Here is a 13,761-nt window from a genome sequence, read left to right as displayed (position 1 = left end):
GGAGGCGCCTGGGGATGTTTCCGTCTGGTCCTTCCCTCCTCCCCCCGCGCTGACTCCATCCGCTCCCCGCCCCCTGCTCGGAGCCGCCGCTACGCGGGAAGGGAGGGAGCCGGCCCGGAGACTGCATCATTCCGCACAGGCTGCTGCAGGGCCAGGGGGAGCAGGTGGAACGAGCGAGCGAGCTGGAGCGCGCCAGACCCAGGGCGAAACTGCAGTGACGCGGCCCCGGAGACATGGCGGCCGGGCGTCTCTGAATAAGCAGAATCCGAAGCCCCTCGCTGCTCGCCGCCCCCGGCCGCCGCAGCCCGGGCCATGCCGCACGGCTGCTGACAGCACGCAGGGGCCGGCCCCGAGGACACATGCGGCGGCCTTTGCCGCCTGGCTCCTGACCCTCTGCCCTGTTCTCCATGTTGCATTTCTCGTCAGTTTCTCGGGCGGTGTAGCTGCGGCTGCCACCAGAGCCGGCGGGGCATCGCGCTGCTCATTCATCCAGCGTACTTTCTTTTCCATTTCCACCCCTCCCTTCCCATTTCCTTCTCCCTTTCCCCGCCAGCTTTGCATCCATCTCCCCGACCCCGTCACCCCCTCCTGCTTCCATCCACCGGGGCTATGGCCGCAGAAGAGGTATTGCAGACGGTGGACCATTATAAGACTGAAATAGAGAGGCTGACCAAGGAGCTCACGGAGACCACCCACGAGAAGATCCAGGCTGCCGAGTATGGGCTGGTGGTGCTGGAGGAGAAGCTGACCCTCAAACAGCAGTATGACGAGCTGGAGGCTGAGTACGACAGCCTCAAACAGGAGCTGGAGCAGCTCAAAGAGGTGAGTTGCCTGTCACCTCTCCCCTTCCTGGCCCGCACTCCCCCCACCCGCAAGGCCCACTCATCATGATCAAGAAGTCATGAAGGAGGTGATTGAAAGGGCTGTTTCTTCTTCTAGGGCCCTTTGTTGATAAGAGAAGATTGAAAGAGTCCATTGTTTTCTCCCCCAAGAGAAAAATTGCCAAAGAAATGAATATATAAGCTGGAATTTGGGAGGCAATGGCTGTTTGGCCTGCGAGGGAGGGAGATTCGTGAGTCTTCAAGTCTCAGCACTCTAAGGCGACATTCAAGTGGGTTGGAATGTATAAATCAAACTTCTCAAAACCGCTGTTATCTCAAACCCAGGTTTCAGCGACAATTTCATAGTCCACAGAAGTGATGAGGTTTGTGCCTGAGGACCCACAATTTCAGAATGTAGACTGTGTGGTACCTCAGCTTTCCTCTAGATGTAACCGCTCCTTGGTGAGAGAGGGAACTCCACCAATCCCATTTGACAAAGGCTAGGCAATCTTCATTCTGCTTGGCTTTAGTCATTCTTGTCGTTGGGCTGCAGGAGAAAAACAACTTTGCTGGGTGATCCCATTGCCTTGATTTCACCTCGGAGGAGGCTGGGCCATGCCCAAGTCTTATGAGGTCACCCTGACTAGAAAAAATTTAACTCACCTACAAATAGTCTGAAAGAGTGGTGTATATGAAATACGTGGGTAGTGTTGCATTTCAAATGAGGCTCTTCTGGTTGAAATGATATATTTATAAAACCAGACTATCACAAATGGGTGATGTATAATATCTGTCTTCAGTTTTTTTGTATTTGGCCTCTTTTAAAGCCTGTCGGATGTATGGGAGAAAACAATGAACGTGCCTTGATTTCCTATCAAGCACTCTTAAGAACATACATATTGTTTAAGTAACTCGGTCTGTTTTACCTGATTCTTGAGGCACTATGGGTAGCAAGTAGCCACTTATAAATTTAAATGTAATATACACTCCTTTTCTATGCGTCAAGTCCTTATTTTTAGGTGCATATTGACACTTAAATGTTAATTATTGTTTGGCATATAATATCAAAAATCTATTTCTTATGAGTTTGGTTTTTCTTGGGAGGGGTCTTATTTTATGCTGTTACGGTTAAAAAAATGTGATTTATGACATAATGAATCAACTTGCCTTCCAATTTAGTATGTGATATGGTAAGCATTTATACTTTTAGATATGTCTTATTTTATTTGGATGCCTGTCTACCAAAAAATAAATGTACCACCTATGATTAAAAATCCCAGCTAGGAATCTAATTTTTGTGTGTGTCAGGCTGTACATTTCTAGTTCATGTTTTACTTACTATGTACCTGTCTGGTCTTAACAACAGCTGGACTTGTTTATATTTTCCAACTTAGATTAGGCTGACATATTTAAATGCAGTGATGCTAAACCTCGTGAAGTGAGGAAGCAGGATGATGACTGTAATTCTCAGAGATGTTTTGGTGTTGTCTATACCTATCAACACTGCTTTGCCAAGACAGGGAAGTGCAAACCAGAAAGTGGTAAGCCATCACCTTCTTGATAAAGATGGACTTAATTTAATGAAATGTACATGTTACTGACTTTCCTGCTTGATTTAAACAATCCTTCTAGGGATATTTCTGTCATTGCACTTACCTTGCATAGCAAACCTTAATGCAATTGTGTTTTGCCTTTGCTACACTATGAGCTTTGCATCCAAAGTCTTTAACACAAAAGCTAGCACACGGTGGGCATGAAATATTTTATGAAAGAATCAGTTTGTACCAGAAGAAGGCACACTTTTGTCAAACGTTCAGTAGTCAATATTGGTTAGTGTTAGAGAAATACTAAGAAAATTAGGATGTATAGGAAGTGACAGATACTAATAAAACTACCTGTATTAGTTTCACCAGCAGTAATGAGAAAAATGTGAAAAATATGTTTTTTAGGAATAATGTAACTGCGGTTTCTTAATACAGAATGATGCAAATACCAGCTAAAATTTTTTCTATAAATATTTTAATGTGTATTTTGTTCTGTATAGCAGGAGGTTAATAAAATTTATCAGCATTATTTTACTAAATGATTCTTTTCATATACTTATTTTCAGTTGCATTTAGCATAAGTGAAATTCAAGATTCCTGAAAACTGGTTTATACAGTTATATAAAAATGTATTTTAAGTAATAAAATAATTATTATAGTTGATTATTTGATAGTGAGGCCTATTATTTTTATTCTTTAAACATGGAATATACTTTAGTTGGAAATATAACTTAAATTAGTTAAATCGATTTCAAGTAATATTTCTTGTATGAAAAGTAAATCCAAAATAATTGTGCAAACTGAGGTGTTCCAACACTAATATTATATAGAAGTCAGTTTTGAAAAATATATTTTGTGAGTGTTTTGATTTTTCAAAAGGAAGTTTTGCTCATTATCAGGTGTATATAGTAAATGATGTTGCATTGTATCTATAAAGCCAAGCATAAAATAAATCTGGCTTATTTCTGGGATCTTTGAACAAATATGATTTATTTAAAAATAATTGAACCAGTTTATGGGAATGTCATTAGAAAACTACTGTATTAAGTCCAAGTTGGACATTAGTAATTTGCAGTGTAGCAACATGGCTCAGTCTTTGCAGGTCATTTTGTTTTCCAGAGTCAGTACTCACCAATGTTGCTACCTTCTTTCCCAGGCTAGGTACTGCTGTGACAATAATGCAAGTGGGCAGTGTTGCCTGAAGATGTGCAAAATCAAGAAGATGAAATTCATTATATTTTTTTCCTAATTATTTCTTCTCTTAACTCAATTGTTTTTTGACCAGGCCTGATGTTGTGTAGTGCTCTGCATGGACTACTGTAATTCAGCTCACAAAAGAACACACTTGAAAGAAAAATACTAAGGATTTGAAAAAAGGGTGACTTCTGACATCATCAGAATGTTCTCCTTTTCATGATTCTTTGGGCAGCTGGACAGAGCAGTATGTCCACTGGAATAGTTGAGTCTGGTTTTGTGATTTCACAAGTAACACTTGCTCTTCAGTGACCTGAGTGAGGGTCACCCACACCCAGTTATGTTCAAGGCCTGGCTGATTATATGTTTGGGATGTACGTAAATCAGCACTGTGCGCCTGTCACCCAGGCCAGAATAGTGTTTGAAGAAGAGTCATAGCTCCAAAATAACCTGAAAACTAAAAATATACATATATAAAAATACCCTAGATCTTAAACTTAAGAGTTTTTTTGAACTTAAAATGGTTGAAATTTAAAATGTTGTAAAGTTGAAAAAGAGCCCCTTTAGAAAGGAATGATTCAGCATTACTGGTGGCATTTTAAAAAGGAAATGTATCTGTGAGACAGCTTTAGAAAAGTTTTGCAGCTTGGATACCGTAAACTATGCACTAATGAGCTTCAACCCATTTTCTTGCTCATTTTGTCAACCCTGACACCAAGGATAGTTACCAGCTGCTGAAGAAGCACTTTCTGGACATTGGGCAGCTTTTCTTTTGTAGCTAACTCTATGGTTTTCAGGGTTATAGTTAATTCATTCAACACAAAATATGTACTTATACAGTTTTAGAGCCTTGTAACATTGGTGACTGATGAATGCCATATTAACCTTACCTAACGATTCATCCTTTAAGCAGCAATTGTTTCCTTCCAGATGCCTTACCGAAAAGATTGGTTACGTTTCTTTTATATCTTTAAGTTGCGCTGAGCGCTGCACTCGAATGGCATCTCTCAATTACTATCGATTCATCTTTAAGCAGAATTGTTTTCGCCTTCAGCATGCTTTAGAACCGATTGTTACGCTCTTCTTTTATATCTCTTTAAGTTCTAAATCACAAAATCCATATGGCAAGAAAACCCCAGATTTCTTTTCCAATCTGTGAATAAAGAGAAAGTTAATACTTAATTGACCTGAACTATGATTTTAACTTCTCTCATTGTTTTATTTTTTTTATTTTATTTTGAGATGGAGTCTCGCACTTTCACCCAGGCTGGAGTGCAGTGGCACAATCTCGGCTCACTGCAAGCTCCACCTCCCGGGTTCACACCATTCTCCTGCCTCAGCCTCCCAAGCAGCTGGGACTGCAGGCACCCACCACCACGCCCGGCTAATTTTTTGTATTTTAAGTAGAGATGGGGTTTCACTGTGTTAGCCAGGATGGTCTCGATGTTTTTAAAGAAAAAATGTTTACATTTATCATCAAATTAATCTTAAAATCTAAAATACATTAAGATATGCTTTTGGAAACTGTTTACAAACAACCTCAACAAACAAACATCATCGCTTTCAATCACATCTCTTTTTTTCTGGACCTAGTTGCTCTAACTTGCACTACCCCTTCTTTTTTTTTTTTTTTTTTTTTTTTTTTTTTTTTTTTTGAGATGGAGTTTCACTTTTGTTGCCCAGGCTAGAGTGCAATGGTGTGATATCGGCTCACTGCGACTTCCACCTCCCAGGTTCAAGTGATTCTCCTGCTTCAGCCTCCTGAGTAGCTGGGATTACAGGCATGTGCCAGCATGCCTGGCCAATTTTGTATTTTTAGTAGAGACGGGGTTTCTCCACGTTGGTTAGGTTAATCTTGAACTCCCAACCTCAGGTGATCCACCTGCCTCAGCCTCTCAAAGTGCTGGGATTACAGGCAACTGTGCCCGTCCCCTTCTTTCTATTTCAAATCAAGATTTCGTCTCTGGCGAAGTTATTTCTCACATATAACTTAGCAAGACTTTATCATCTTTTATCACATTCCCCATGTTTATGTGAGTATGTATGACAGCAATGGTTTGAAGATTTCTTCAGAACTTTTTGCTTGCAAATATTTTCCCCTATCATCCCCTTAAATATACTTGTACTCATGGATATTGCTTTCCAAATTTGAAAATAAGGTAATTAATTACTTGCATGTTGAAATATACATAAAGGACTTGCCCACACATAAGATTCCACCTGTAATTATGGCTTTGAGGAGAGGAGGGCATGAAGGGCTTCATAGTCTTAGTATTAAATAATTCATTATGCTAAAGGAGAATGCATGTAAAGTCAAGTGGCAGGAGATGCAATTGGGAAAGGGCCATGGCCACATTTTGTCTTTGTCTTGGGGATGTGGAGCCATTGAAAATAAATGAAACAGTCACTGTGTTTAATTTTACCAGTCTTCAAAACAATTCAGAGGGCTTATTACTCATTTTTACTGATAAGAAGATAATAAAAATAATAAAGCATTGACTTATGTACAAGGCTCCATTTAGAACTAGGTTCTTTACAAGCCTTGCCTCTAATTCATGCAGCAATCCTTATACAAGGTAAGTGTTGCTTGCATTATACAGAAGAGGAAACTGGGTCTTAGAGAGGTTTAGGTCTCTTCCCAGGGCCGCAAGACCAAGTGATGAAACTTGGAAGAAGCCCACTTTTTTTTCACTGCATCGTACTACCTTAGAGTGTGAAACATCTCTGCCTAGTCTACAAACGCAATATAGAAGGTTATGGTGATGGTCATAATGGGTAGATTGAGGCTGTGCAGTGGGATAGGCAGTGGCAGTAGGGATCGTGAGGAGGGGGCACATCTAAGAGCTATTTGGGAGGTAGTGTGGAACAGGCATTGGATGTTACTATATGTGGAAAGTGAGGAAGACAGTAGAGTTGAGAATCTTCTCAGGCTGGATAGGAGGTGGTTCTATTTACAAAGGAAGGTATTATGGGGCAGAGCAGTTTTAGAGGGTGAAACTGATGCTCAAGTTACATGAGCTTTTGTTGTTTTTGACACAGGGTCTCTCTCTGTCACCCATGCTGGAGTGTGGTGGTGCTGTCACAGCTCACTGCAACCTCAACCATCCTGGCTCAAGTGATCCTCCCACCTCAGCCTCCCAAGGAGCTGGGACTACAGACCCATGCCACCATGCCAAAATTTTTTTTTTTTTTTTTGAGACTGAGTCTCTGTTTCCCTGGCTGGAGTGCAATGGCATGATCTCAGCTCACTGCAACCTTCGCCTCCTGAGTTCAAGCGATTCTCCTGCCTCAGCCTCCCAAGTAACTGGGACTACAGGAGCATACCACCATGCTTGGATAATTTTTTTTTTTTTTGAGATGGAATCTTGCTCTATCACTCAGGCTGAAGTGCAGTGGCCTTATCTCAGCTCACTGCAACCTCCACCTTTCAGGTTCAAGTGATTCTCCTGCCTCAGCCTCCTGAGTGAGTAGCTGGGACTACGGGTGCCTGCCACCATGCCTGAATAATTTTTTTTTTTCCCGAGACAGTCTCGCTCTGTTTCCTAGGCTGGAGCACAGTGGCACAATCTCGGCTCACTGCAACCTCTGCCTCCCGGGTTCAAGTGACTCTCCTGCCTCAGCCACCACCACGCCTGGCTAGTTTTTGTATTTTTTTTAGTAGAGACAGGGTTTCACCTTGTTGGCCAGAGTGGTCTCGATCTTCTGACCTCATGATCTACCCACCTCGTCCTCCGAAAGTGCTGGGATTATAGGCATGAGCCACTGCGACCAGCCTAATTTTTGTACTTTTAGCAGACAGAGGATTTCACCATGTTGCCCAGGCTGGTCTCAAATTCCTGAGCTCGAGTGATCTGCCTGCCTTGCCCTCGTAAAGTGTTGGGATTACAGGCGTGAGCCACTGTGCCCAGCCACATAAGTCCTTTTAATTCATGTTTTCTTTGCTGGGGAAGCACACATTGCATGATAGATTCAGATACTCAACTTTCTTTTTTTTTTCTTGAGATGGGGTCTCATTTTGTCACCCAGGCTGGAGTGCAGTGGTGTGATTGTGGCTTACTGCAGCCTTGACCTCCTGGGCTCAAGCAGTCCTCGTGCCTCAGCCACCAAGTAGCTGGGACTACAGGCACACACCGCCACGCCTGACTAATTTTTGTATTTTTTTTTGTAGACACGGGGTTTTGCCATGTGGGCCAGGTTGGTCTAGAACTCTTGAGCTAAAACAATCCGCCTGTCTTGGCCTCCCAAAGTGCTAGGATTACAGGCTAACTTTCAATTTAATAAAAAAAAATTAATTTGTACAATTGGTTGTTATTTTATAGAAGCCTAGTTTCTAGAGTATGGTATATAAACAATTTAATAATGTTTTCACCAGTTAGTTTGATTGCTTTCTAAATTAGGAAAAATGAAAACAAACAATGGGCAAAGCAGCTGACTGGGGACAGTGAGGTCTAAGAAGGCAGTCTCTACTCACCCTTTAGGGTTATGGGGGCTGGGAGCAACAGTTCTCACTGCTCACTGACTAATCTTTATTAATCTTATTTAATCTTTACTGAAGATGCGTTAGCATTTTTAATTTAAGTGTTTTTTTTTTCCTCTTTTGGTGAGGGGTGTGGGAGGTAGGGGAGTCTCGATATGTTGACCAGGCTGATCTTGAACTCCTGGCCTCAAGCGATTCTCCCTCCTTGGCCTCCCAAAGTGCTGGGATTACAGGCATGAGCCATTGCACCCAGCCTTTTCCATTTTTCATTTCAAGAGTTTGCTTTTAAGAATTACAATTGTGTAATCATGACAGTTTTATTGCAGTACTCCAAGCTAGAGAAAAGCATATATAAATTAATAGTTTTCCCTTCTTCTCCCACAGTTCTGTCTCTGTTGTTAACACTTTGCTGAGTATTCTTCTGTACTTGTTTTAAATGTCTTTAAACATATAGTCAGGGTTTTTGTGTGTGTGGTTTTTTTTTTTTTCTTTTCTTTTCTTTTTTTGCTGTTTTCTTCCTTTGTTTTATAAAACAGGATCTTGCAGCCTGGTGTTTTAAGTTTAGTAGTATGTCCTTTCAAAAGGCAGGTATTTCTGAAACACGCCTGCATTTTTAAAGCACTGGTGAAGGGCGAAGAAAATGAGACCGATTAGGGAAGAAAACCAGAGAAGCTTAGAGTTTGGGTGACCCTGGGGATGTGGGAAGGTGGTGCACATGGTACTCTGAGGGTAGCATGGATGGTAAGTGAAAGAGAAAAAGGTGTAGGTTTGTGTAAAAGAAACTGATGGAATTTGGTTGCCCTATAGCAGACCCATGCAATGATACCAGGGGAAAAGATGGACAGTTTTGTGGGTGAATTAGCAGTGATTTTGATTCCTTGTCTTGTTGGCTGCTGATGGAGATACATGTATCAGCAGAATACCTGGCTGGTTTCCATGGCCAGCAAGAGCCAGTCCTGCAGTGTGACCACATCCTGTCCATTCTGGGTCTTGGTAGCAAGCCAGGATGATTCAGGCAGTTGGGCTTTATTACGTTATCCCTTCTTTGCCCTCTGAAAGCTGAGTTTTGAAATAGTTAGGATCTTATACAACATCTCAGATTCAGCATGCTGTGCAGGAGGTGGGGAGAAAGGGGTACAAAAGAGGAAAATGTTCAGTGAAGGTGTTCTTATTACAATGGAGGGGAATATGAAAATGGAAATTGATACCTTTTCCTCTTGGGATTTAATTATGTCTATAAAATTAAGGTGTTGCAATACATAATCTCTGATTTTTTTTTTTTACCAGCTCTAAATCTCTGAGATGGCTATGTTTTAGAGCTATCTGTTCTGCTTATTTACTACCTATCCTTTACATTTCAAATTCATTCAATATTTTTCCAAAGTACAGAATAGTTTTGCCTAGTTGCAGTAATTTTCACCTAGGCTTCAGGGATCTTCCATCGTCTGTTTTACGTATTTTTTCTCCTTTCTTTTTCCACTCTGGTCACTCAGTTCTAGCCAAGATAATCCACCTTAGTTTAGCACTTGTGCTATGTCCCTCTCTCTCTCTCTCTATATATATATACATATATAATTTTGAGATGGAGTCTCATTCTGTCACCTTGGCTGAAGTGCAGTGGTGCGATTACGGCTCACTGTGGCCTCGACCTCACAGGTTCAAGTGATCCTCCCACCTCAGCCTCCAGAGTAGCTGGGACCATGGGTGCACACCATCATACAGGCTGTTTTTTTTTTTTTCACCTGATTTTGTTTTTACTGGAGGCTCAGGTGGCCCAACTAATTTTTAGAAATTATTATTTGCAGAGATGAGGTTTTGCTATGTTGCTCAGGCTGGTCTCGAACTTCTGGGCTCAAGTGATTCTCCCACCTCAGCCTCCCAAAGTGTTGGGATTGTAGGTGTGAACTACTGTGCCTGATCTTCTCTCTATATATATATTTTAACCACTTCATAGTTCCCTTTGTCTTTGAACACTTGGTCCACACTCACTTTTCTTCTGGATTCATATTTTCTGATCTCACCTATTATGTTGTAGAACTGATATGTTAGGTTTGTTTTCATTGACGCATTTGTACTTGGCTTCAGAGAGGAGAACAAGGCCCTGTGAGTCACTGGGAGCCAGATTTTGCATCAAAATAAGTCAGTTTCTGACAAGTATAGTTGTAAAGTAATGGAATGAGGCAGACTTCTTAGGAAGTAATGAATTCCCTGTCACCAAAAGGGAGAAGCTAGTGAGCCACTTGCTGAGAATACTCTGTGGGGGGTTATCCTTGGGAAGGGTATATCTAGAATGATCTGTAAGGTTCCTTCTTATTCAGATTTCTTTGATTTTATCATTCCAGGTATTCCACATAATTTCCTAAGTTTATATTTTTTATACTCCTTTCCCCATCACCAGAGCACAGTGTTTCTGACTTGGTTAAAGTTTTCTGCTTTAATGTTTGGCGTTTCACACTATTTGATGACTGTAAACATTTGGAATGTTTTCAGAATGTCTCAAAACTTTATTTTGATTTATGTTTTTGCTTTATTTTCAGAAGAAAACTAATGGGTAATATAAGCTTTAAGATGAGGGTATCTCTAAATTTGGAGAGCTTTCAGTGCAACTATACATTTTGAAGCTACATGGTTGCACTGAGGGAGGTCTACAGCCTCCAGATTCTTCCTTTTCAGACACATGTGGGCACATGTACATGCACATGATTTTATATTTTGTCATTTACGCTTAGCCCTGTGTGTGTGTGTGTGTGTGTGTGTGTGTGTGTGTGTGTGTGTATATTTTTTATAGACCATGTTTTGCTCTCGTTGCCCAGGCTGGAGTGCAATGGCACGATCTCAGCTCACTGCAACCTCCACCTCCCAGTTTCAAGTGGTTCTTCTGTCTCAGGCTCCCGAGTAGCTGGGATTACAGGCATGCTGGGATTACAACCACGCGTGGCTAATTTTGTATTTTTAACAGAGACAGGGTTTCTCCATGTTGGTCAGGCTGGTTGCGAACTCCTGACCTCAGGTGATCTGCTCGCCTCGGCCTCCCAAAGTGCTGGGATTACAGGCATGAGCCATCGCACTGGCCTGCTTAGTCCAACATTTTATAATCTGCATTGTCAACTAGTCAGTCCCCAGAATCTGTGGGTTCAGCATCCTTGGATTCTGCATCCTTGGATTCAACGAACCTTGGATTGAAAATATTTGGAAAAAAATTTCATCTGTACTAAACGTATGCAGGCTTTTGTTGGTCATTGTTCCCTGAATAATTCAGTATAACAGCTATTTACATGGCATTTACATCGTATTAGGTATTATAAGTAATCTAGAGATGATTTAATGTATACTGGAGGATATGTGTAGGTTACATGCAAATATTACACTATTTTATCTCAAGGACTTGAGCATCTGTGGATTTTGATATCTACAGGGGTCCTGGAACACCCACACCCTCACCAAGACTGAGGGATGACTGTATTTACATTATATACCACTCTGATACTTTCTTTTTGCTTTAGATTGCCCATTACCTCTTCATCTGTTTCATTTATTCATTCAAAAATTTGTATTGAGTGGCTACTGTGTCGGGCATGGTTCCACTTGCTGGAGACACAGCGTTAAACAAGACAGACCCGATGGAGCTGCCTGGGTGGAGCTTATGTTTCAGACTGGGAAGAGAGTCAACGAATGAACATCCACACATATTTCAGTTGTGAGAGGTGCCATAAGGGAAGAGACAGACTGGCTGGGGAAAGCGTGATCAGGCAGTCTTCCCCAGGAGGTGAGACTTGAGCCCAGACCTGAATGATGACAAGGAGCCAGTCACGTGGAGACTGGGGAATGTGATTTTTAAGAAGAGGACAAGTGCCAAGATCTGCGAACTCTGTTGTAGTTGTTAGGGAAAGTGATGGGTTACCATGCTCTGTGAAAATGACCATTCATATTTGAAATAATGACCATTCTGTAACATAGTGTATTGCCTATTAGATTTTTCTAATGAGGTATTGGGTCTCAACATTGGAAATGTTTGAGCAGAGCCTGGATATCTTCCTGAGGTCTTCTCTGAGAAGAGGTGGGTGGGAACCAGTGACTTTCAATACAGACTGTATGTCAGAATCACCTGGGTGATTTATAAAACTTCTGCTGCCTGGACGCCACTCCGGGAGAGTTAAATCACTCCTTGGAAGTGGAGCCTGGCTTCAGCATGTGAATCCCTCTTCCCTTAGAGATGCAGCCAGGGTGAAGAACCCCTCTTCTATATTTCCAACTTGAGGACTAAATGACCCCATGGGCATAGAAGTGTTTAGTAAGAAAATCTGGTTCCAGGCACAGTGGCTCATGCCTGTAATCCCAGCACTTAGGGAAGCCAAGGCGGATGGATCATACAAGGCCAGGAGTTTGAGACCAGCCTGACCAACATGGTGAAACCCCATCTCTATTAAAAATACAGAATTAGCTGGGCCTGCTGGCATGCGCCTGTAATCCCAGCTGCTCGGGAGACTGAGGCATGAGAATCGCTTGAACCCAGGAGGTGGAGGTTGCATTGAGCTGAGATCGTGCCACTTCACTCCAGCTTGGGCGACAGAGCAAGACTCTGTCTCAAAACAAAACAAAACAAAACGAAAAACTGGGAAGTTATGAGCTAATATATAAACCTTCATTGTATAGTCTTTTAAAATTTGTTGTTTCTACTTTCTGAAAATGAAAACATTAAATCCTTTCTGAAAACCAGAAAATATCAAAAACTTAACTGCATTAGACAGAGATATATGTTAAATTTGAGTGCATTTAATTTTCTATTCTTGAGGACTGCTTAAAGTTTCTTTTAAAAGTTCTCTCTTATTATGTCTATTTATTTTATTCTGTTTGCAGTTTTATGCCAACTTTGCACATTTGTAAATAGAATATTTAAAAGGATTTTTTTTGAGGGATTGATCTCTAACTTCTGGGTGACTTTTAGTTGTTCTTTTGGTTATATATCTTTACTGTTTTCCAACATTTTAAGGAGAAAAAGCCTACTCTAAAATGTAATATTTAACTGCTGTGTTTCTGTCTTTAAATTTAGAATTGAAAATGATAAACTATTTACATTTATGGGAACAATAACAATATGTGTACGATAATAGTAGCAATTTCCTTAAGAATGTTTTGTTGCAGTTTGGCGTGGGTCTATAATAGAAGGTTCAGAATCATGGGTCTTTGTTTTTCTCTTGCATACTGCAGAGTAATGTGGAATCAAATGCCACTATTGAAGAGTTCTTAGTCATCAATTTTTGAAATTGAAAGAGGTTTATATTGTAAGAAGGATGGGCCCTGTTGATAAGCCTCACTGATTGCTACTTTGTAGATGGTTTTAGGGGATATTTTGAAGTTGACCTTGTGTGAGGTTACTGGATGGAAACAGGATGAGTTTAATCTTGTACATGACTTCTTTTGTTGAGCTGGAGATACTATTATCTTGCAGATTATCTCTTTGGCACGCACGACCATTTTTGTTTTTTGTCCTTTAAATCACAAACTGGCTTTCTTTTTGCTAAGGTTGGTGTGCTTAGATTCTTTAAGCTCCAAATCTCAAGAAAATATAGGAAGGAAAATCGACCATTAGAAAGAGAGAAAAAAAAAAGAAAAAATATAATGTGCTCCAAACCAATTATAAATAGCTTTTGAATTGTTGGCTCCATAGATAATTTTTTATTTTTTATTTTTTATTTTTATTTATTATTATTATTTTTTTGAGACA

General features: G+C 41.0%; 1 protein-coding gene across 6 annotated transcripts in view; it reads left to right on the top strand.

Annotated features, from left to right (window-relative positions):
• The first annotated feature begins 435 nt into the window (after positions 1-435).
• BICD1 (BICD cargo adaptor 1) overlaps positions 436-13,761 on the top strand; it is a 282,996-nt gene continuing 269,670 nt past the window's right edge. For 5 of the 6 annotated variants that reach the window (XM_017887352.1, XM_017887292.1, XM_017887666.1 and 2 more), the window contains exon 1: positions 463-822. In XM_017887352.1, coding sequence (XP_017742841.1) covers positions 610-822 — 213 coding nt within the window. In that variant the 5' untranslated portion in view covers positions 463-609. Of the gene's footprint in view, positions 823-13,761 lie in introns of all 6 variants that reach the window. The other variant, XM_017887432.1, reaches the window with a different exon arrangement.

The sequence above is a fragment of the Rhinopithecus bieti genome, unplaced genomic scaffold (genome assembly GCF_001698545.2).
Source record: "Rhinopithecus bieti isolate Rb0 unplaced genomic scaffold, ASM169854v2 scaffold_72, whole genome shotgun sequence".
Classification (NCBI taxonomy): domain Eukaryota; kingdom Metazoa; phylum Chordata; class Mammalia; order Primates; family Cercopithecidae; genus Rhinopithecus; species Rhinopithecus bieti.
Note: the sequence above shows the minus strand (reverse complement) of the source record. Positions and strands in the feature narration are given on the sequence as shown.